General features: G+C 45.9%; 1 protein-coding gene across 5 annotated transcripts in view; it reads left to right on the top strand.

The window, feature by feature from the left end:
- The window catches only part of Thrb (thyroid hormone receptor beta), a 325505-nt gene that overhangs the window by 288168 nt on the left and 13912 nt on the right, over positions 1 to 23425 (top strand). For all 5 annotated transcript variants that reach the window (XM_057770131.1, XM_057770129.1, XM_057770128.1 and 2 more), the window contains 3 exons: positions 11366 to 11466; positions 16788 to 16935; positions 19620 to 19825. In XM_057770131.1, coding sequence (XP_057626114.1) covers positions 11366 to 11466; positions 16788 to 16935; positions 19620 to 19825 — 455 coding nt within the window. The remainder of the gene's footprint in view (positions 1 to 11365; positions 11467 to 16787; positions 16936 to 19619; positions 19826 to 23425) is intronic.

Raw genomic sequence — 23425 nt, 5'->3', positions numbered from 1 at the left:
AATGTTTCAGACAACAGCTCAAAGCACCCCATGGAAGTCTGACAACGGGAATTGTAACCTACATTAGGAGGTAGAAACATTAAGGATGCCTGGCAGGAAGCACACAGAGTCGTGTTTTTTAGTTAGATGTGTGTCGTCTTGAAGGTCGTCAGAGTTTCCCCTTTATGACATGAAACACCCCAGAAAGGGGCACTCTGTTCCCTAATGGGGAGACAGGCATGCTCCCTCCTTTACTCCCTAGTTAAGGGCTTGACTCTGAAACTGAAGAACTTGCCACTGTCTGGCTGATCAAGTCAGTGTGTGCCTATGGCTGTGTGGTTGGCTCCCGAGATGCCGCTGTCTCCCTTGAAACCCTTAATTCTTGAAAAATTCCTGCAGAACATTTTGGGTTCAGTTTCCTTTCATCTTTTCATTCTACTCTCTTCAGCCAAGGCTGGGGAATATTTGCTTATAAACTACGAAACTGGGGATTCTTCACTAATTAACTTGATGCATGAACTGGAAGAGAAGACGCATCGTGTGCATTTATTGATGTAATTTCTCAAAGCCGTGTGTAATGGAAAAGCCACCGCCACCTGCCAGACTCGCTAAATCAAAGCAGGCAAATATTCTTAAATGAATCATGATTTACTGTTACAAGTCTCTAGGTAAATCCCAGTAACACTAAACCCAGCTGCTCACTGTGTCTTAGGACAAAAGGTCATAGCCACCACGTTTATCCATATTGATCCACTATTGATTTTTTTTTTCTTTTGTGTTGGAAGATAAGTAGCGTCTCATTAAGGCAAAGTTAAGACCAGACACAGGTGTCCAGTGGGGAGGGCCTCATTTTCAACTGGATTTTTATCTGTGTCCGTGAAATCCGTAACTTCTGTTTGTTGCTGCCATTATAGAACTATAAATCTTCAATGATGCCCTGACTTTTTTCCTCTTTTCAAGTTTCAGCTTTATTTGGTGTTTTTATGCAAGGAGGGGAGCCGGAGTAAAGACATGGTTCTTGAAGGGTTTACTTTTGTTCTTTTTTTTTTTTTTTCTTAAATTTATGTATTGGGGGCAATACATGTGGAGGTCAGGGAACAACTGGCAGGACTCGGTTCTGTCTGAAAACCACATGGGATCTTTGAATTGAGCTCAGGTCACCAGGCTTGGCAGCCAATGCTTCTATCTGCTGAGCCACATCACAAGCCCCCCCCCTTTTTTTGAATAAGTTATCCTTTAGTCTTTCATTGGCGCTTTCTGGTGTGTCCAGCATTCACATAACCTGCTTTCAGGTGCACAGGGGCGAGGAAGGCTGCAGAATGGTAGCTAGCCAGCACCGGGACTCTTGCTTCTAACACAGGCAGCCAGGGAGACTTAGAACGATGTAGTATTTCCTGTGTCATCTGGGACTTTGCACTGTAGCCAAGAAGGGAAAACAGTATCGATCCCTGAAGCAGGAAGACCCTGAGCCAAGGAACCCGGCTTCTGTTACCTGAATCCTATGTCCAATCAAAACACACCAGCTGTGTAAGAGCCACATTGAACAAAACCTGTAATACCTATAATGCCAATCCAGTTTCCCTATGGGACAGGAAAAACTTTTTTTTTTTTTTTGAGACTCGATCTTACTATATGCCTCTCAAATTAGCATCAAAATCGCTATCCTTCTGCCTCAACTTTACAGTCAGGCACCACGACACCTTGTGGGGAAAAAAATTACTTAAAATTTAGAGATAAAAAGAAACCAACTAATCATTCACAGGTAGCTCTCAAGTGACACAGTTACGATGTATTCTGTTCAAATTTGTCATTGTGGCCAGGTCAACCTGACCCTCACCTGCTCAGGAAGGAGGGAGAATAAAGAATTCACAATCAAGTAGAGAAATGACAGCCAGAATCTGTGAGTTCTCCACTATGGCTGTAGTTCAGGGGTAGTTGAAAGCTGACATTTTTCTCTTTTCCTCTGTTTTTGGGCTGGTTGTTCCCATCCGAAATTCTGATTAATGCCAGCGACCTCCCAGCTTGCCTTTGGCCACTCAGAAGGCAGCTTCTGTCAGCTTCTCCATTCCTTTATCAGGGTACCTCACAGGAGTCTGCCTCAACAGGTCAGGACCTTTGTTTGACACTGTCTGCAGCATCCATACAGCAGCCGTGTGTTCCAAAGGTTCTGGGGGAAATGCAGTTGAGGCAGGCCTCGGAGCAGAAGAGTCAAGGAGGGAGGGGGCATTTGTCTGCGGTTTCTGCTGTGGTTTGTTTTTGTCTCATTATTAAACCTTCAGAGAAATAGGTTCAGCTGAAGCCACAACCCCAGGTAAAATTGAACTTTCTACCGTCTGTCTTCATGCCATTGTTGTCTTGTTCTATTGATGCCATGTCACGCTAGAAATGGAAGTTATGTGACCAGTTCGAAGTGATCCAGAACAGGAGGATTGGATGGAGAAGGTGCACCAAGTCCCTCAAGAAGAATCTCTAATCAGAATTGCTTAGACTTTTTTAAAATTAGAGGTGTAAAATTGGGGTTAGTCACTAAAGTCTGTGCCACACACACACCCAAAATATCATTGCCTGACAGATAGCGTTAAACCTAGGGATCATGTTAAGGCAGCATCGTGCAAAGCAGGCTAAACTGGAAGCCAAACCGTGGAAGACCCACGAATGTGCTGGCACGGTCACTCCCTGATATGAACTCAAATGTTACGGCCACAGCTGGTGTTTCTCTTCCTCACATTTTCCCTGGTTTTCTTCTTCCTCCTCCCTTCTTCCCCTCTTCCTGTCCATCCATCTCCCTCTCATTGGTCCTATTCCCTTCTAGACAAACTTGTTTAAACACTCCTAAGTTTCCCGTAAGAAACTGTTAACAAGTACAGCCACCACCTCTTCAAATGTCAGCCTCAAGTGGTTAATGTGACGGTGAGCAGAACCATGAGGATGCTCATGCACGCTTAGCCTTTTAAGTTTGGCAGTGCCACACATATGCCAATAACAGACAATACCCTCCAGAAAATGCCTGTGGAGAACCGGCAGGCCACGCCTTCTTGGGGAGTTGGGCTGTCTCTTGTGTGTGTTGTGAGACTTTCGAATCTATTTCATATTAAGCAAGAAGTCTAGATTCTACATAGTTTATGTAATAGTTTTATATTTTGACTTAGTTTATTTTAGTGCTATGAGCCAAACACTGCAAACCGTATATGCCCTTTTGATTAAACTTCTGAGTGAAATTCATCATAGCAATCTATTTCCTTTCTTAGCAATTTTATCCTCAAATGTTTCTGCTCTCACTGCATACTGAAAGGTTATAGTGGCTGCTAAGATTCTGAGTCTACAAGAAACAAAAAAAAAAAAAGAAGCCCAGCCAGAAATTTTTGCTGGTTAAGCTGTGGTATAGCTGGGCCTTTCGAACCCAGCACTCTCAAGACGAAGGCAGGAGAATCACAGGTTCAAGTCAGAACCTGTGAGTCCTAGCTTGTGACAGTGGGGAGCTGGAGGGCTGAAGGTGTACCTTGGTGGCATGATACTTGCCTAGCACGTACAAAACCCTAAGTACAGAAGAAGGAGGAGGAGAGAGGGAGGAAGAGGAGGAAGAAAAAGGGGGGAGGAGGAAGAGGAGGAGGAGAAAGGGGAGGAGGAGGAAGAAGAAAAAGAGGAGGAGGAGGAGAAGAGGGAGAAGGAGGAGGAGGAGGAGGAGGAGGAGGAGGAGGAGGAGGAGGAGGAGGAGGAGGAGAAGGAGAAGAAGAAGAAGAAGAAGAAGAAGAAGAAGAAGAAGAAGAAGAAGAAGAAGAAGAAGAAGAAGAAGAAGAAGAAGAAGAAGAAGAAGAAGAAGAAGAAGAAGAAGAAGAAAAATATATCTGATAGCTGATAGCCTGGCCCTAAAATAAAGAAATCACTCAAAACCTCTGGGCCACTCATCCTACCCTGGGAGCTTGAGAGAGGCCCAGAGGCCCTTTTGGAGTATCCCTGTCTCTTTTCCTGGCTTAGTCTCTGGCCTGAATGCCAAGGCTTCCCATACTCTCTTCCAAAGGCATAAAAGGTTGAGCCTTTGACTTAAAACGCCTGTGGTTCCCATCACCTCGGGCTCAACCAGCCAGAAGGTAAAATGGCAGGATACTCAGTGACCCTGGAGAGTGGCATGGGGTCAGTAGGGACCACCCTGAGAAAAGAGTCTGTGAAGTGGGAGCCTCTGGGGCAGTTTCAGGGGGCAGGGAATTGGGGAGTGTCGCAGACAGCAACCTAGGAAAGCCTCTAAAGTGAACGCTGGCTCAAGGTTTTGCTGCGTACTTTCCATGTAGTAGCTCCACAATTTGTTGAGCAAATGAACAGATGGATAGATGGGTGGTTTAATTAATTGATGTGGTATTTATCCGAGGTTTAAAGATTAACAGTACACAAAGCTTGGGTCCTAATGCCAAGAATTAAATATAAAAGGAATCAGGATTAGCCTGTTAGGAAACGGCAAAGCCATTCAGGCAGGGCTTTTGAGTATATAAAGAAATAGCATACGGTCGAGTGTTGCACAGGAAATGGGCTTAAATTAAGAGCCTAAACCGTGGGATGCACTGCGCAAGTTCAGCATCAAATTGGAAGAATGACTGAGCACAACAATCTTTTAGCTTCTCTGGGAGTGTTCAAGTGCAGAGTCACCCCGCGTCTCAACCCCTCCAGAGCTCTTGCCGCTGAGCTGACAGTTCTATCCTATGAAGCAGAAACCACCCAAATTGCTTTCTGGAGTTGGTAGCTAGTCCTCTTTAGCGGTTGCCTGGGAAACTTGAAGACGTGGTTCCTCAGATCAGCAGTGCAATGTTGTGAGCCCCTATGCCAAAAACCACTTGTGCCTTTTCACCGTGTCCGAATGGGTGGAGGCAAGCCCAAGTTCTTTTGCTCTGACCTTAATTGCTAATAATCGATTCTCAGATCACACATTAACATCACACAGCACAGAGACTGTGGTCGTTTGTACGGTGGCTACATGGAATTAAAGGGGCCCCAGAGTTCCTGGAGGCCTTCCTGGAGGCAGAGGCAGACACTTGTCAATAGAGTGCCTGCAAGTAGTTACAGGTGCTATTAAAGAACCTGTTTGGGGAGCTGTGATTCCAGCTGCAGAGACGCAGGACTGCTCAGGCAAGGTGCAGAGACTTGGAGGAAAAGCGTAAGATCAGATCCAGATAGATAGACTGCAGTTCAAGGAAACCACATCACATGGAGCAGTGAGGACCAAGCTGAGCCAAAGCCTCAGGGACAGCTGGGAGTTCTCTGTCTCTCTGTCCTTTGATGACCACATGAAGCATTGTGCTCACGTGAAGATGACAGGTCAGATTGATGGGACCATAGACATGCAAGACGTCCTCCTCTGGATGGGGCCCAAGTGAGGGATCTGGTGCGATTGACAAGCCCTTAGGCCACGTTTCTCTGTACATCCTCAATATACCTACCTGCCCACACGTTCTCAATGGACCTCGAGGAGTTTAGAGGTGGTACTTTTTACTTTTAGGGATATGTCGTGTATCACTTTATGCCCGCTGGGTTCTGGGGCTCGAGTGATGGTATCTAGACACAGATACAATGCAGGATCACCCTCCCTCTGCGCTTGCTCTCAGAGTGCAGCCAAATGCGGCTCCTAAAATGGAGTCTCCCAGGGCAGGACACAGCCTGAGAGCAAGCCACTGTTTCCCACACGGTGGAGTAACTTAGAGTCCAATCCAGCCTGATCCGCAAAGGTAGCCTCTGGGTACATCTCCCCTCTGACCTACTCAGACAAGCTAATACTTCCTCTAGACATCAGGACAGATCCAACTGGGCAAGTGGTCTGCTCTGAGGTGTAGACCAGCCAAAGTTGAAAGGTATCCACACGTAGGTGTCCCCTTCTTCACAGGCAGCACCCTTAATTTCAGATCTGTCATCGAGATTAACCTATTTTATATCCTGGTACTTACTCACTGTATGGCTGCTAAGGTGACAGGATGTACCAGGTGTTCTCCAAGGACCCATCATACTGTAAAATTCATTCAGAAGAATCACCCTGGCCAGACTTCTGGTCTTTTCTCCGCCGCCCCCACCCCATAAGAGAATGCCCTGGATCTAATGGAAACCAAAAATACCAAAACAAAACTCTTATGTTCCACACCCCAACTCCCCTGAGAACCTTTTTGTTTAATCAGTGTTCCCTGCAATATGGATGGACCCTGAAAACATTCTGCTAAGAGCAAAGCCAGCCGCCAAATATCTGGAGTTTGATCCCGTTTGTCTGGAATGGCAATAATAAAATCCATAGAAACAGAGAGTTATCAGGGTAGACTGGGGCGAAGGGTGGAGAAGAGGGGGGAAATGATAGCGTAACTCTTACGGGTGTTTCTTTAGGAGATAATTAAAATGTTTTAACATTAGTAAGTGGTCGCAGTTACACCACTCAGTGAATATCTTTAAAACCATTGATTGTATGATCTTTGAATTGTATCTTAGTAAAGTTGTTACCAGAAAAAAAGATTCTTAATAAGTAGTATTTTACCGTATCAACCCATTTTTTTTTGTTCAAGGTAATACTTAGCAATTAATCAAATGAGCCAAATGGTAGCTAAAAACAAAGGTCTCCAGCACCTTTTTAAACAATCAAACGGCACTTGCTTTCTTAAGCATTGCTTAAGGGCCTGAGGCTGAAGCTCAGTTGTGGGGGGCCTGTTTTGCAATCCCCAGCACCACATATTAAAACAGAAATGTATATAGGTGTTTGCCTAAAAACAAATATGTGTGTGTGTTTGATAACATGGCAGCATAGTTTATTAGTCTGAAAAATAATTTATGAATGCAAAGAGAAACTGGGAAAGACATGCCAACCTTGAACTCTCATGGATTGTCATGGGCCTTTGTTGTTTCATGCCTGGTAACCTCCAGTAACCTTTCTGGTGTTGACCTGGGACGACTGTATCCACAGTTCCTCAGGTGACACGTCTCTGTCTGACCTAGACATTCGACACTGACATTATGTCACCCTTAACGTCCATGTTTGACAACAAAGCTAATGTCTGTGCACTTTTTTTCTTGGGCCGCACTGGCAGCTGGTGACTCATTGTGGAAGTGTGGCCCAGTTCTCTAGGGACTGGGGAGCTGCCATATTATCAGGTACAGCCACTGACCAGAGGGGACTCCCTGCCTGCCTATTTGCTATGTATAGGACACCATCGCTGCTGGCGTTATTTTCTGTTGAACAATGAGCCCAGGCAGAAGAATTGCTATGCCATTACTTGTGGCAACTGCCTTCCATAAATAAGATTGTTCAGTTAATATCACAGAGAGAAGAAAACGATGGTTGGGGTGCACTAGGGTGGCCACCTAAGCAACTGTTACCGAATCAAGTAGCTACTTCTATTGAAACCTGGCTGATTAACAGAAGGGTTTAATCAATGACACCGGTCTTATAGGTTTTTATATTCAGTGTGTCTGCTATAGTGCTTAGCACACAGTATATGCTGAATGCATTCTGGCTCGAACCATCAGTAAATGAGTGATTGGAAACAGACCATTCCCTTCCTTTTGTCCCTTCTCCAGGACTCTCCCAGAATAAGTTTTGTTGTTGTTGTTGTTGTTGTTGTTGTTTTGAGACAAGGTTTCTCTCTGTAGCCCTGGCTCTCCTGAAATTCAATCTGTCGACCAGGTTGCCCTTGAACTCAGAGATCTGCCTGCCTCTGCCTCCCAAGTGCTGGGATCAAAGGTGTGGGCCACCACCAACTGGCCCAGAATTATTTTTAAACCACCCGATGAGATGCTACAGAAATGGTTTGACCATTAAGAATACCAGAGTTGGGTCTCCCGCACCCACTCTGGGCAGGACAATCGTTTGTAACCAGTTCTGGGGAGCCGGTGTCCTCTTCTGGCCTCCACAGGCACCTACATATGCACATACTAACCCCCAGACATATATATACACATAAAACTACATTTTTCTTTATATATTTTGGAGATCAGACCTTTGTCTGTTGCGGGGTTGGTGAAGATCTTCTCCCAGTCAGTAGGCTGCCTTTTTGTCTTAATGACAGTGTCCTTTGCTTTACAGAAGCTTCTCAGTTTCAGGAGGTCCCATTTATTCAATGTTGCCCGTAATGTCTGTGCTGCTGGGGTTATACATAGGAAGCGATCTCCAGTGCCCATATGTTGTAGGGTACTTCCCATTTTCTCTTCTATCAGGTTCAGTGTGTTCAGATTGATATTGAGGTCTTTGATCCATTTGGACTTGAGTTTTGTGCATGGGGATAGATATGGGTCTATTTTCATTCTTCTACAGGTTGACATCCAATTGTGCCAGCACCATTTGTTGAAGATGCTTTCTTTCTTCCATTGTATACTTTTAGCTCCTTTATCGAAAATCAGTTGTTCATAGGTTTGTGGGTTAAAATCCGGGTCTTCTATACGATTCCATTGGTCGACTTCTCTGTTTTTATGCCAGTACCACGCTGTTTTCATTACTGTAGCTCTGTAATAGAGTTTGAAGTCAGGGATGGTAATGCCTCCAGAAGTTCCTTTATTGTATAAGATTGTTTTGGCTATCCTGGGTTTTTTGTTTTTCCATATAAAGTTGATTATTGTCCTTTCAAGATCTGTGAAGAATTTTGATGGGATTTTAATGGGGATTGCATTGAATCTATAAATTGCCCTTGGTAGAATTGCCATTTTTACTATGTTGATTCTCCCAATCCAAGAGCAAGGGAGATCCTTCCATTTTCTGGTATCCTCTTCAATTTCTTTCTTCAATGCCTTAAAGTTTTTGTCAAATAGATCTTTCACTTCCTTGGTTAGAGTTACCCCAAGATATTTTATGCTGTTTGTGGCTATCGTGAAAGGTGATGATTCTCTTATTTCTCTCTCTGCTTCCAGATCCTTTGTGTATAAGAGGGCGACTGATTTTTTGGAGTTGATCTTGTATCCTGCCACATTACTAAAGGCGTTTATCAGCTGTAGGAGTTCTTTGGAGGAGTTTTTGGGGTCGCTCATGTACACTATCATATCATCTGCAAATAATGCAAGTTTAACTTCTTCCTTTCCAATTTGAATCCCCTTTATCCCCTTATGTTGTCTTATTGCTATTGCTAAAACTTCGAGAACTATATTGAAGAGGTATGGAAGTCAGGACCATGAGGGGTGCACCCAACCACTGAGACAGTGGGGCCGATCTATTGGGAGCTCACCAAGGTCAGCTGGACTGCTACTGAAAAAACATGGGATAAAACCGGACTCTCGGAATGTGGCGGACAATGAGAGCTGACGAGAGGCCAAGGAGAATGGCACAGGAACTTTCAACTGGCGATAGATCGAGAGAGAGACAGAGACCCAAATTGGAGCAACGGTCTGAGCTCTTAAGGTCCAAATGAGGAGCAGAAGGAGGGAGAACATGAGCAAGGAAATCAGGACCACGAGGCGTGCACCCACCCACTGTGACAGTGGAACTGATCTATTGGGAGCTCTTCAAGGCCAGCTGGACTGGGACTGAATAAGCATGGGTTGAAACTGGACTCTCTGAACATGGCGGACAATGAAGGCTGATGAGAAGCCAAGGACAATGGCACTAGGTTTCGATCCTAATACATGAACTGGCTTTGTGGGAGCTTAGCCTGTTTGGATGCTCACCTTCCTGGGCCTGGATGGAAGTGGGAGGACCTTGGTCTTCCTGTAGGGCAGGGAATTTGGACTGCTCTTCAGTATCGAGAGGGAGGGGGAATGGACTGGGGGGAGGAGAAGAGGAGTGGGGATGGGGGAGGGGAGTGGGGGGAGGGGGCAATGTGTGGGAGGAGGGGAGGGAAATGGGAAACGGGGAGCAGTTGGAAATTTTAATTAAAAAAGAATAAAAAAAATGAAGAAAAAAAAAACTACATTTTTCTAATCTTTTAAAGACATGAAAACTTTAAAAAATAATAATAGTAAAATGTTTGATAAGAGTTTTGGAAACCTTGAGTCCAACCGCTGAATCTTCGTTTGCTTGATAATAAAACAAAATAAGAGGAGCTGTTGTAATTAACATCACAATCCTGCTCAGCTGCAGCTCATCCTCCAAAGCCTTCCGTCTGCTTCTGAAGCAGTAATGTTTTTCTAGATTGAAGTCTAAGCAAAATTATTTCTAATAAACGATTGAAAGGTGTAGTTGTCTTCGTGGCTTTTCTGTTTTGAAAAATGAGCCTTCAGTGGCCTATGGTCACAAAAACGTCGATGAAAATGTCATGGGAAAACATACAGTAAGTTACCAGTCTGGTCAACCCCCACGATCACGTTTAAACTGAGAAAGATTCCTCGAGCCCACGGCCTTCCTTCCTAAGCTACAAAACCGGGAAGGTTCTGTTTCTCACACCTTCCCACTTTCACAAACCTGCAACCCATGCGCTTTCTAGAACAATGGCTTGAGCTTATCAAAAGGCACACGTGTCTTTGTCAAGTGTTTCGGTGTGTGGCCATGCAGGGGAAGAAGAAGAAATGGGCACTGGCAGGAAGAAGGCTGCTTCGGATGTTATTTTTAACCAGAGCTTTCTGAGCCCAGGGAGTTTGAGCCAACAACTAAACACAGTACCGAAGGGTGTCACCGTAGTTGGGTGTTCTTTCCTGAATCAACAGAACTTCTACTCTTTCTTTCCACCAGCAAGGTTAGGCTGTGTATTCATTTCCCAGACTGTTTCAGACACCCTTGTTCACTCCACTTGAGCTCTCTATTTTTAGGGAAAGCACAACTCATTCCTGGCACCAGATGTTAGAAGTGCAGGATTTCATTCTCTGTTCTGTAATTCCTAGTGAGATGCTAAGAGAGGCTCAACCCCTTAAAGCCATTGTCCCGGCCTGGAAAGTACTTGGCTGCTGTATCAGATAAGGCTGACTACTTAGTTGCCTGGGGTTTTTTGTTTGTTTGTTTGTTTGTTTTTTACATTTGTAAACATTTATTCTCTTGAACTGGAAAAGGTTTGCATCAACACATTGTACAGCCTTGCAAAATTACACAGAAATTGAAAATAAGGTTCCTTGTTCATATGTTCCTTGTGCAATGAATCTTTGATGTCCAGTAATCCGCTGCAAACAACGAAAACAAAATTTAAACCACTTAAGAAGTTTTCAGCCCTCTTCAAGTGCATTTCCTCAGGAGACAGCCTGGTTTCTTATCTTGAGAAAGGGCGGGGCCTTAAGTGCAAGTTCTGAGATAAGCTTTGTGAAGGAGCCTGGAGCATCCACGGCTTCCACACGCTGCCTAGATGATGCCCCCTCCAGCAAGCAGAAGCTCCATGTTCAACTCTGGATGCTAGTTGGCTCCCCTGAGTCTGTAGTTAACCACCTCTGAGCACACAATCTTGTCTCTGGTTGGGCAACCTTGAGGTGTCTTTGCTTTGACACGATGCTGTTTCCTCACCTTCTGCTTTGTCCTTTGCAGGATACATCCCCAGCTATTTAGACAAAGATGAGCTGTGTGTCGTGTGTGGGGACAAAGCCACGGGGTACCACTACCGCTGCATCACCTGTGAAGGCTGTAAGGTAAGCACCAGGGTCCCCAGCACAGACCACAGTGCAGCACCGTTCCTCTCCCAGAGAGCCACTGGAACTCATCCAGGGCTCCACTGGTCCTCTTCATTTCTGATATGCTCAAGATCTGAATTTTCCTTTTTCCTCATGAATAACTAGATGAAATTTTTGCAGTAGGGTGGTGTTCCATTTGTTGTGTTTTTAAACAAACACGACATATTTATAATAATAACTCTTACTTGAGTTTTAAAGCATATTTTTTAATGTACGATCAACCCAATGCTTCACTGTCTCGCCTCCGATTTTATGCACCACATCTGAGAAGCCTGGGTTTGCTTCTCCACAGCCTTTTCTGCTGCAGATCTGCATGAGAATGCCACTTCTAAGGGTTCCATTAGGCAGAATCTTTGAAGCCACTTAGACTCAATTATGTTCCGGCATTTATTCCAAGTGGCTTTCCACAGAGCCTGTAATAAATGGAGTCAGGTTGCCATCGGGTAATTTTGTGCTCTGCAAACCTTTCTTCAGGAGATTCTTGACAAAAACATACTGGTGCGTTCACTTCTCCAAAGGGAGCTTCGTCTGCCTACTTACAGTCTTCGTCAGCAGAATGAAAATAAGCACTATGGAAAAGATCTTTGAGTCCATCAACCTAGGCTAGAAAACAAACATGAGACTTAACCCTGTGTGGTACCCACACAGCTGGTGCTGTGTAAATGGGATGTATTGAAAAACCAGGGAAGGACTTTGTATCTCCTTTAAAGTTTATGGTAAAACTTGTATTGAAGTTAAAGAAAAATAAACAAAGAACTTCCTCTTCCTCATCCTCATCCTCTTCCTCTTCCCTTCCCGACCTTTTCCATCTTTCTTCCACACCCTCCTTGGCTTCCTTCCTGCCCTTCCCTTTAAACCCCCATAATTAATGGGTTAGTTCCATTCACGCCATAGTGGGCTCCACTTCCCTGCTGGGAGATTGTCCATGCAGGTCCCCTATTTTTCAAACCTAACATTAGGAAGCACCTTGGTGATGCTGGGGCATCTCTGCAAGGGCACCAAGCATGGTCCTTTCTAGGGTCCTGGGGCCTCACCTGCCACATCATCAGTTGGAATGTGTGTGACGCTAGGCACTCTCCTTCTCCAGGATCCTTCTGATGCAGGATTTGCAGGTGGCAAGACTGGGCTAAAGGTCGTGTTGTTTCTATGGAAATAAGATTTTTGTGGAGTTTAAAAAGCTAATCACAAGTCCTGGTTGTTGTTTATTAATTAGGAGGTTTGCAGTTGCAGGCAGGCCTGCTCTCAAAAGTGTGGTTCCTTTGCTTGGTTTGAAAGGAATAAGGCTAGCTAAGTCTGGTGCCTCGGGCCTGGAATTCCAGCATGACCTAGACTTCACAGCCTGTGTCTCAAGTCAGATCCTGTTTGTAGGTTGGCCCCAGCACAGACCCACAAAGGAACCTGGAAGGGACAAGAGGTTCTCGAGAATTCTTCATATGATGAAGAAGCAACTTGGGAAAGGTAGAAAGAGTTCATCTAATGTAACACCATCTTCAAGAGTCTCGAGAGATGAAAAGGTCTCACCTCACAGTTCAGTCAAACCTACAATATATACAGACAGAATCTGTATTGCCCTAGCGACGGAGATTTTGGAGCTGTTACCTGCTGTGCTGTGTAACTCGTTACACACTCGGCATTTTGTAGAAAGACAGTTGATGTTGCTCCAGCACAGACTGTTCGCAAAGACAAACCCAAACACAATCGTTCCCCCTGAACACAGAACTGAGGTGGTACTCTCGTTTCATACTGTCGCTGTGATAAGACTAGCAAAAAGCAACTTATGGGAGGAAAGGATTTATTTAGCTTATACTTGCAGGTCACAGACCGTTATGGGAGGAGTCAGGGATGGAACTTGAAGCAGAGACAGGGAGGAAGCCCCCTTGCTGGCTTGTTCTAAGAAGCCGGCTTTCTTATACAGCTCAGGACCACCTACCCAGAGAGTGGTTGCACCTACAGTAAGCTAAGCCCGCCTACATCAATTAACAATCGAGACATGATAGCATGGCAGAATTGTCAGCGCAGCCCCACAATTGAGACTCCCTTGGTTGACTAAGTCATGTCGAGATGACGGTTAAAGATGGATAATAGCATAAAGGTCCATGAGTACGTGCGTGCGTGCGTGCATGCGTGCGTGCGTGCCTGCGTGGTATTTCCCGAAAGAAGTGGGAGATCCCCTTGGAGATTTAGTCAAGAACTCTTTAAAAAAATGTGTTTGTTAGATTAAAGTTTTAGGAATGAGCAAGGAGAAACTTTTTATAATATCTGCTCATTTAAATAATACAGCGAAACTATTTCCTTTTATACCAGGTGAGCTGTTAAGGGAATGAGACTTAGAGTGCTTATGTGGATCGTGGTACACATTTGGAATCTGGAATCCTAGCATTGGGGGAACTAAGCAAGAAGGACTGCAAGTTCAAGGGCTTCCAGGGCTATCTAGAAAGTTCCAAGCAAGGCCTGATTCCAAAAACAATAATATGGAACGCAGCTCCTGTGTTGTAAGCTAAGTGACCACATGATCTGTGGCAAGTGATTGAGCCCATCTAAGGCATAGTTTTGTAGTCTCCACAATGGTATCCTTAATAGCACCTCCCTAGTGAGGTTGTGGGGCAAAGGGGTTCAGAATGCATCTGCACACTGTCTGTGGCCCTCACCGTCCGAGCTTACAGCCATTATGAGTTCCTCGGCATTAAGAGTACAGTGGCCAGGACCTAGAACTTAAGTCTGTAGAGGTTCTAGGGTCGTGCCTTAAAGGCCCAGCGCAGTGGTAAACTCTTAAATCCTAACACCAGAGAGACTGAGACAAGAGAATCATGAGTTCAAACCCAGTCTACAATACACAGAAAGTTTCATTACAAGCCAGCCTTGGCTACGTAGCAAGACCCTATACCAAAATAAGTAACAGTCTTGAAAGTTATGTAAGTCAGCCAAAACTAGAATCTAATAGTGTTCTTCAGAAAGGAGGAAGCATTTTGACTCATGTGCCTGCAGACACTGGAGAGAAAGGAGGTTTTAGAAATAAAAACTCCAAGCTCAAATCTTCTGTTTTTAAAGTCCTGTTGTTTGAAAAATTGAGGGAGTTGGTCATGGACAGCTTGTTAGTTTCTTTTTTCTTTTTCCCCCCTTCTTTTCAACTTTTTTTGAAAATAGATTATTCTATTTTTTTGAAAATAGAATATGTCCTGGAGAGTTTCCTCTCCCTCCCCTCCTCCCAGCTACCCCCACTTCCCATCATGCCCAGCTCCACTCTGTTTCCTCTTCAAAATAAGAGCAGACCTTGAAAAGATGATAGTCAAACAGGAGAAAAACGAGATACAATAAGACAAGTCGAAAGAGTTCATATCAAGGCTGGGCATGGCAGCCCAATAGGAATTAAAGAGTCCCAAGAGCAGGCCAAAGAGTCAGAGGCAACCCCGCTCCCACAGTCAGGAGTCCCACAAAAAACACCAAGCTAACAGCTTTAACGTATACACAGAGGACAAGTGTGTCTGCTTCAGTCTGCGGACCCATGTGAGCCCTGCTTAGTTGGTTTGGTGAGCCATGTTCTCTTGGTGTCCATCCCCTCTGACTCCTGCAGTCTCTCCTCCCCCTCTTCCATGGGGTTCCCTGGTTTTTGTAGGGGAGGGACCTGATGAAGACCTATGATTTAGACTCTCTCTTCATAATGTCCAGCTGTGGTCTCTGTGCCTGCTCCCTCCCATCTGCTGTTGGAGGAAGCTTCTATGTTGATGACTGGACAAGGCACCAATCCATGAGGATAGCAGAATATCATTAAGAGTCATCAGGAGCCCCAGCACGTCTTGCAGGCAGGACAGATTATAGGTGGAAGGTTTGTGGCTGGGTTGGGTCCAGGTCTCTCTTCCTACAGTCTGCAGAGTACCTTCCCACACCACAGAGACTAGAACGTAGGGATAAAGGCTCCATGCAAGCACCAGGTCAGCCTCTCTGTTCAATGAGCTGTGTGGATGTTGTCCTTGGCAATGGGCCCCTGCTGTCAGTTTTCAGAGAGTGACCCTCTGTCCTAGCATCAGCCTGGGCTGCTTAGAGATCTCCACAGGATCCCCTTGGCCAACAACTCAACTAAATGTAACCCAGTCCCACCTCTGGGAGCCTTGCCTGGCTACAAAAGACGGCCAGTTCAGACTCTGTATTGTCTATTATTAGGGGTCCTCCCTAGGGTCACCTTCATAGATTCTGGGAAGTTTCCACTGCATTTGAGTTTCCACACTACCCTCCCTAGTGCTCCCCAATTCCAGCTGTCTCTCCCTGAATTTTCACCCTCCTCCATGCCCCAACCCGATTTCTTATGCTCCTTTCCCCATCAGCCCCCAGTCCACCCACAAAATTTATTCTATTTCCCCTTCCCAGAGAGATCCATGCATCCCCCTAGAATCTTTCTCTTTACCCATCCTCTCTGGGTCTGTGGATTGTAACTTGGTTATCATTTGCATAAGAGCTAATGCCCACTTATGAGTGAGTGCATACCAGGTTTGTCTTTCTGGGTCTGGGTTACCTCACTCAGGATGTTCAAGTTCCATCCATTTGCCTGCAAATTTCATGATGCCATTTTTAACAGCTGGGTAATACTCTATTGTGAAAATGTACCACATTTTTTTTTATTCATTCCTCAGTTGAGGGTCATCTAGGTTGTTTCCAGTTTCTGGTTATTATGAATAAAGCCACAATGAACATGGTTGAGCATGTGTCCTTGTGGTAAGATAAAGTATCATTTGGGTATAAGTCATGGTCATTTTAAGAGTCAAACAAGAATTAAATGAAATCTCTAAATGGAATGAAGATAAATATTTAGTCGCCAAATAATTTAAAATGTTCTCAATGTGTATTTCACTGTGTGTGGTAGTAGGTCTCTTAAGGAGATATTCTTGCAAGTGTCTTTAAATAACTGTCAATCAAGTATCCTGCTGTTTTATTTCAGGATAAAGTAATAAAAATTTTCATTCACTTAGCTTAGCTGCATAATTATGAGACCCCATGAAATAAAAGTTATACCACTTAGTGTGTAGAAACATAAAAGTAAACACCCATCAGCTTCATCTCCTTGAGCAAAGCCATAACAGTGTAGACACTGTAGACCTGAAAAAATCTCCCTCAGCTCCTTGGATTCACTTGCATCCACTTTCCTCTGTTTGAGGGTACAGATAAAGTTGGAGGCCCCAGGCCAAGGACCAGAACAATTGATCTCATTTTAGGTAGACATAAAACTCCAGAGTTGTCTAGTTTCAAAAAATATGAATCTTGTTTTTTGGGGGGTCTTTCTTATTTAGGGTTTCTTTAGAAGAACCATTCAGAAAAGTCTTCATCCATCTTATTCCTGCAAATATGAAGGAAAATGCGTCATAGACAAAGTCACTCGCAACCAGTGCCAGGAATGTCGCTTTAAGAAATGCATCTATGTTGGCATGGCAACAGACTGTGAGTAGATGCTCTTCATTTGTTTGATATTGACGAGTGTTGATGGGAGGGGCGGGGGGGGGAAGGCTTGGTTCAAGATCAACAAAGAAAGCAAGAACCTTTGTGGACAGGGTCTGGCTCTCAAATGCACTCCTCCCAACCTGCCTTGCTGAGGTGGGGGGAACATTGGTTTTCTTCTCCTTGATTCTTATCAATTCCCAACTTCCAAAGCAACCCGATGGTATGGGGAGGGTGGTTGGGTCATCTCTATGTGTGTTTGAAGGGCAGCCCTATTACCAAGCCTATTTCATGCTACAGATGAGAGGACTTGTCCATGTAGCATGGACACCTCTCACACACGGGCTTTATGTGCAGAGAGGTTTATAGGCCAGTCTTTGGGTTTTCAAAAACAAATGAACTAATCTGGTTGACATATTTTAGAGATGTGGTACTGGCAGAAAACATCACATTCAAGAATTTTTTTTAAGACTTCAAAGTTGAATTTTCCCACATGAATCATCCCACGGTTGATTGCTTATTGTATTTTTAGCCAAAAAAAAAAAAAATAGGTAAAGCTCTGCTTCCCACTTTTCTAAATACCATAGCCCTGGGGCCTCCCCTCCCAACCCAGGGATTTGTGAGAGTCACCTTAATTATCTTAAAACAAAGAACTGTGCCATTCAGAAAAGGCAGCCTCCCCTCTACCGGGAATCAGTCAGAATGATTTCCACAGCCATCCTGTTTATGCATCAGAGGTTTCGATCATGAGTTCCAAAGAAAAAGCCAAACACGGGAAACAAAGAAAAGGCAATGAGAGCTTTCCTGACATAAGAAAAAGCAATCCCCGTTTATATTGGTACCATAGTGTGCTCCCTGAGAGAGTGGGGGAAAAATCTATGGTTTCCTCATAGAGGAGAGCTCTACGGAGAATGTTAAGAGATCTATTAGTATGTCAGACTGGAAATTCTGCCCGTCTGCCCCTCAGGTCCAGGGCATCCTTACCTCTAAAGGATTTGGGCTCTTTTCTGATGTGAATAGGATTAGCTTGAACCCAAAAACTTACGTCACTGCTCCAAACCACTGTTATTTAAGTAGCCATTTCATTATTATATTAAGTTTAAGGCATGAGTAGTTGTGGGGTTGAAGATGCTCAAGGCCTCTCTAAACAGGGTGGATATAAGCTTTAAGGTCTTTTACTTGCTTCTGGGGTGTTTTAAAAGGTTCAGTTTTCTCCATGTAAAACCTCTGCTCAGGGACAGCCAGATGTTTCATCAGAAAGAGGCACCTGCCACCAAACCAGACACCCTAAACTCGATCCCTGTGACCTGTATGATTGAGGGAGGGAGGGAGGGAGGGAGGGAGGGAGGGAGGGAGGGAAGGAGGAGGAAGAGAAACCTCTGCCCAAGTCCCAGACCTACCACTGACCAGGGATGTGACTCCAGAGTTAAACTTCAGGTTTCTTGCTCGAGAAAGCATCACCTACCACACAGAGCCAGGTCCAGTCTGTAACAGGTGTCAAATGCAACAGTGCGATCTGTCGGAAGCCTTCAGGCAATAAAGCTTGGGGCCTTGTGAGCCTTTTTAGGATGTGACCCTCACAGGACCGCTCCATAGTTCCCACATTAGCCGACACTCGTGTGACTAAGATTCAAGCCTAGTGAGATCATGGGTTTGCTTGTGAGTTAGCTGGGTGCCTTGCTTCTCTTCTTGCTGTCTGCCCTTGACATGGCCCAAGGGCAGCCAGTTGTAGGAACTGAAGGCAAGCGTCCTGGGTCTTCCCCGTCCCTAGAATGAACTTGATGTGTGACTTCAGGCGAGTCACAGCCTTGGGATCCATTCCCCTCTCTATGAAAAGGGGAAGATGGACTAGATTCTGTCTGGGGTCATCTAGAACCTGAGTCTTGGAGACGGGCAGATGCTGGGGTGAGAGCACTGCTGTGAAAGCAAAAGGCCCTGAGTTCTAACTTCCAGCACATAAGATCCGGCCATGGCCACACGTGGTGCAGGTAGATTTGGGGGACTCACTGGCCAGGAGCCTGGCCCACGTGCAAGCTTCAGGTTCAGTGAGAGACCCTGCCTCAAAACATGTGAAGGGGGATAGGTGAAAACATCTGGCATACTTCTCCCTGGTCCCTCTCTCCTTGTCCCTCCCATCACTCCTCCAGAAGCCTTCCTTAACTGGAAGTGCAGATGGCAGCTGGGTTGATTTCTCAAGAAAGCCCAAAAGATCTCTCAAGTTTAAGTCTCACCGCTGCTGATTTTAGGGGCACTGCATTCTAAAGAGCTGAGTTCCTGGTGCCCAGGTTCCTTCTAGCTCTATTTTGGAAAGTTGGTCTGGGCACTGGGAGCTTGACACTGGACCCATTCTGGGCAGTGGTTAATCAGAAGCAGTTTGCCTAGTGTGAACCTCTGAGCCAATGGTTCTCAACTCGAGGGTCACGACCTCTTTGGGGCCAAATGACCTTTTCACAGGGGTCACCTAAGACCATCGGAAAACACAGATAATCACGTTATGACTCATAACAGTAGCAAAATAAGTTTATGGTTGGGGGTCAACATGAGGAATTGTATTAAAGGTTTGCAGCATTAGGGAGGTTGAGAACCACTCCTCTAAGCCATCAAGCCCAGGGCCCCCAGGCTCAGAACCTACAGTCTGCTCCAAGTTCTGTATTATCAACGGGTCCCTCTCCCCTGTCCCCCCACAGTGGTGCTGGATGACAGCAAGAGATTAGCCAAGCGGAAGCTGATAGAGGAGAACCGTGAGAAGAGGCGGCGGGAAGAGCTGCAGAAATCCATTGGACACAAACCCGAGCCCACGGATGAGGAGTGGGAACTCATCAAGACAGTCACCGAGGCCCACGTGGCCACCAATGCCCAGGGCAGCCACTGGAAGCAGAAGCGGAAATTTCTGGTAAGCTTCCTTGCCAGGCTCACTATCCGTGTATGCTTCCATTTTGCTTCGGTTTAAGGGTCCTCTGCACCCTGCTGCCATTAGTGCCCCCATTTCCCTTTGGGCAGGTGTAACTTAAAGAGGCCAGAAGCTGGAGCCAGGGTTGTGCTGGCCAGAGGGGGCAGGGATGGGGCTGCAGAGGCAATGGTACAGATGATCATTCAGTGGAGCCCAGATCAGCTTCCCAGGCTTCCAACCTCAGGGTGCTTTTCCTGTTAACAAGGCTGTAACGACTCCTTGGGAAATTCTGGTACCTGCTGGCTTACCCTTCTCTTGCCCACCTCTGCCAGATTCCCAGAGCACATACTCAACCACCGAGGCTCATCCATACACATGCCCCCTTCAGCAGAATCTCGAGGATAGTAAGTGGCTAAGCCAGACCCCAAGTCGTCTGGTCCAAGTCACCCCACCCACCTCATCAGACAGACAACCTGCTGTAGCCAATATCTAGCCACCTCAGAGACGGGCTCTGTTCTGTGTTTGACATAAAGGCTTCTGTGAGTGCCTTGCAGGCAGCAGAGCCTGTGGGTCTGACTGCACATCAGAGTTGCTCTCTCTGCACAAGAAGATATCACGGAGGAATTACCTGTGTGCTGCAACCACAGCATTACAATGCAGTGGTCTGAGGCTTCGGTCAGGCTACGCAGAATGCCAAGGCAGGAAGACGGCAAGTTGAAGGCCTGCTTGAGCTATACCAGTCCAGCCTAGGCAACTTAATAAGACCCTATCTCAAAAGTAAAAACAAAGAGCGAACCACAAATAACAGTCGTAAAGGGAATTTCGAAGGGGGAAAGCTACCTGTAATTCTCCTAACCTAAAACAAATCCTCTCACTGTCACCGTGAGCAGATACTGGCACACATCAGTGTGCTTTGCTGATGGTCTCTATAACAGTAACCAAACACTCAAGGGATGCTTATGCTATGCCAGATTCGAGCCTAAGCTCTCTGAGTCCTACCCATCCATCCCTATACCAACCCTATAGGCAGTGACAGAGAGCAGCTCCCTTTATAGGAGAGAGATGTGTGGGAGACTTATGGGTCCTCTGACAGCTAGGACATGGGGAGCACATGCAGTTATTGCTGTCTGATCTCCTGCCTACCACCTGCATAGCCTTACAAGAAGTCTTGGGAGGGCAGCGTCCTGGTGCTTCACCTTTGGGCCCACCCTGGCGTGCCTGTCCTGAAATTAAGTTGCACTAATTCTGGATCAACAGGCCAATTCAAAACCCATGTATCTAGAACATATATGGCATGCCCCCAGGCCTGAGTCTACCCTTTTCTCAGACATGTGGGCCCCCGCTGGGCCTGGCGCTGCTTCTGATTTCAAGTAGTCCCCAAGAAGTGGAATCCAGCTGAATGCTGAGTCAGGTGGAGAAGTCAGGGCCCATGCTGGATTTCTGGAGGGTTTTATGCTTTTACTTTTTCACCCCTAGGTGGGGGTGAATCCAACTAAGCCTGTTTCTATCATCACTGAAGTTTCTTTTCAGTCTAAAGATTTATCCTTTTAAGTTATGCATATGTATGTGTGTTTATATGTACATGTGTGTTTTGTGGGGATATGTGTGTGTATCCATGTGTGTCTGTGTGGGGATAGGTGAGTGTATCTGTGTGGGTATATGTGTGTACATGTGTATCTGTGTGGAGATAAGTGTGTATATATGTATGTGTGTCTGTGTGAGGATATGTGTATGTATGTGTGTGTCTGTGTGGAGATATATGTATGTGTGCATGTGTGTCTGTGTGGGGATATGTGTGTGTGTGCATGTATATCTGTGTGGGGTTATGAGTGTGTGTATGTGTGTCTGTGTGGAGATATGTGTGTGTATGTGTGTCTGCATGGGGATATATGTGTACATGTATGTCTGTGTGGAGATATGTGGGGGGTGCACATGCCCCAGAAACCAGAGTTATCAGATCCCTCTGGAGCTGATGTCACAGGTGGTTGTGAGGCCCCTAATCTGAGTGAGTCCTGAGAACTGGGATACTTTGCAAGAGCTCTTGCTTGAGTTCTTGTCCGGGCTTCCTTCAGTGAGACGCTATGACAAGAATAAGCTAAATAAACTCTTTACTCCGTTGCTTTTGGCGAGGGTATTTACCACAGCCACAGAAAACAAACTAGAACAATATCCATATTCGTGAACCAAAAGTTTGCCACGGGCAGAAGGGACATTTTAGGGCATGCGTTTCCTGGGTGGCTGATGTGAGCTTTTTGCGTTTAGAGCACTGTTTCGTTGGTTTTGTGTGCTGATGCTCCCTGCTTGTTCTGGATGAGGATGTGAAGAGGCTCGTGGCCTTCGTACGGCAGCCGTGAGGGGTTGAGAACTATGTGCAGTCATGGGAGCCACACAATTCCTTTACCAAGAACAAGTCTCTGATCCCCAAAAGGAGCTGCTTCCTCACGTGTCCCCTAAGGACAGGCTCCGACCAAGTCATACAAAGAGCTGGTGGGGCTGATCTGGTTTTCAGATCTGCATTTCCAGCTGAGAAAATGAGAGTGTTTAGCAAATGAGGAACTTCTGCAAAATCCCTGCCATGTCATAATGAACCTGAAACCATGCTGTCAAACCACATCCAAAAGCTTTTACATCGTGTTGTCTTTGTGCTTTTCTTCCTTCTACTTCGATCTCCAGGGTTACGGAAATGTTCTCAACAGTGAAGGCACTGTCATGGAAAGCAGAAGTGGGCTGAGGAGGGGGGCTTCTTTCTACCCTCTCGGTGGCACAGAACCCACGCCCACTGCAGCCTGCCGTGTACATTGTCTTGTCTGGTGACCCTGTGCCACTCTTCTCCTCTCTAGTTTCCTCGAGGGGTGCAGCTGGCAGGGTTTCCGGACAAGAACGAAGTGTAACCTTTAGAGGGTCGGATCAGACCTGCTCTATTTCTTCCCCAGTGGCATTCTCAGCTGTACAGTGTCCGAGGGGCCACAGACTGGGGATCAGATAGGTCCATTTGTGGTCTATGTCAGATCATACAGTCTGTCACCCCAAATCAGAAGCAGGCAGGTGGAGCCTGGGTCTAATCCTTCCTAACTGGGCGACCTTGAGTAAGTTATGCTACACACACACACGCACACACACACACACACACCTACAGTTCATTTGCCTAGTAACCATCTCAAATAGTGCAAAACTGATTGACCGTAAAGGATACAGTGGTGCCTGGCATCTCCCCACCCCTTACCACGCTCGCCATCCCAGAAAGTATGAGCCTGGAGTCACGTCCAAGGCCACGAGACCCCGAATGTGTCAGGGTCCTTCCACACGACTTTGTAATGGTGTGAGCAGACTCACCCACCTGGCCGAATCCCACTCTGCCAGTGCCAGGGAGCTGCCAGGCTAAGCTGAGACGTCCTTGGCTTCCTGCCAGCCATTTGAAACAAGGCCAACTGGCCACATCTCCTACTTACCTCAAACAATGCTAAGGAAACCTCAACAGAGAGCCAGCTGGCAGAGGGCAAGGTAGGACGGGAATTTGCACACATCATCGTTCCATCTATCCTCTCTGTGTTCAGAAAAGCCACGCCTCTGGAAAAAGCCACGCCCTGGTTAATCCCGAGTGTC

The sequence above is a fragment of the Chionomys nivalis genome, chromosome 5, assembly GCF_950005125.1.
Source record: "Chionomys nivalis chromosome 5, mChiNiv1.1, whole genome shotgun sequence".
In the NCBI taxonomy this organism is placed as follows: Eukaryota; Metazoa; Chordata; class Mammalia; order Rodentia; family Cricetidae; genus Chionomys; species Chionomys nivalis.
This window is presented reverse-complemented; position numbering and strand designations above follow the sequence as displayed.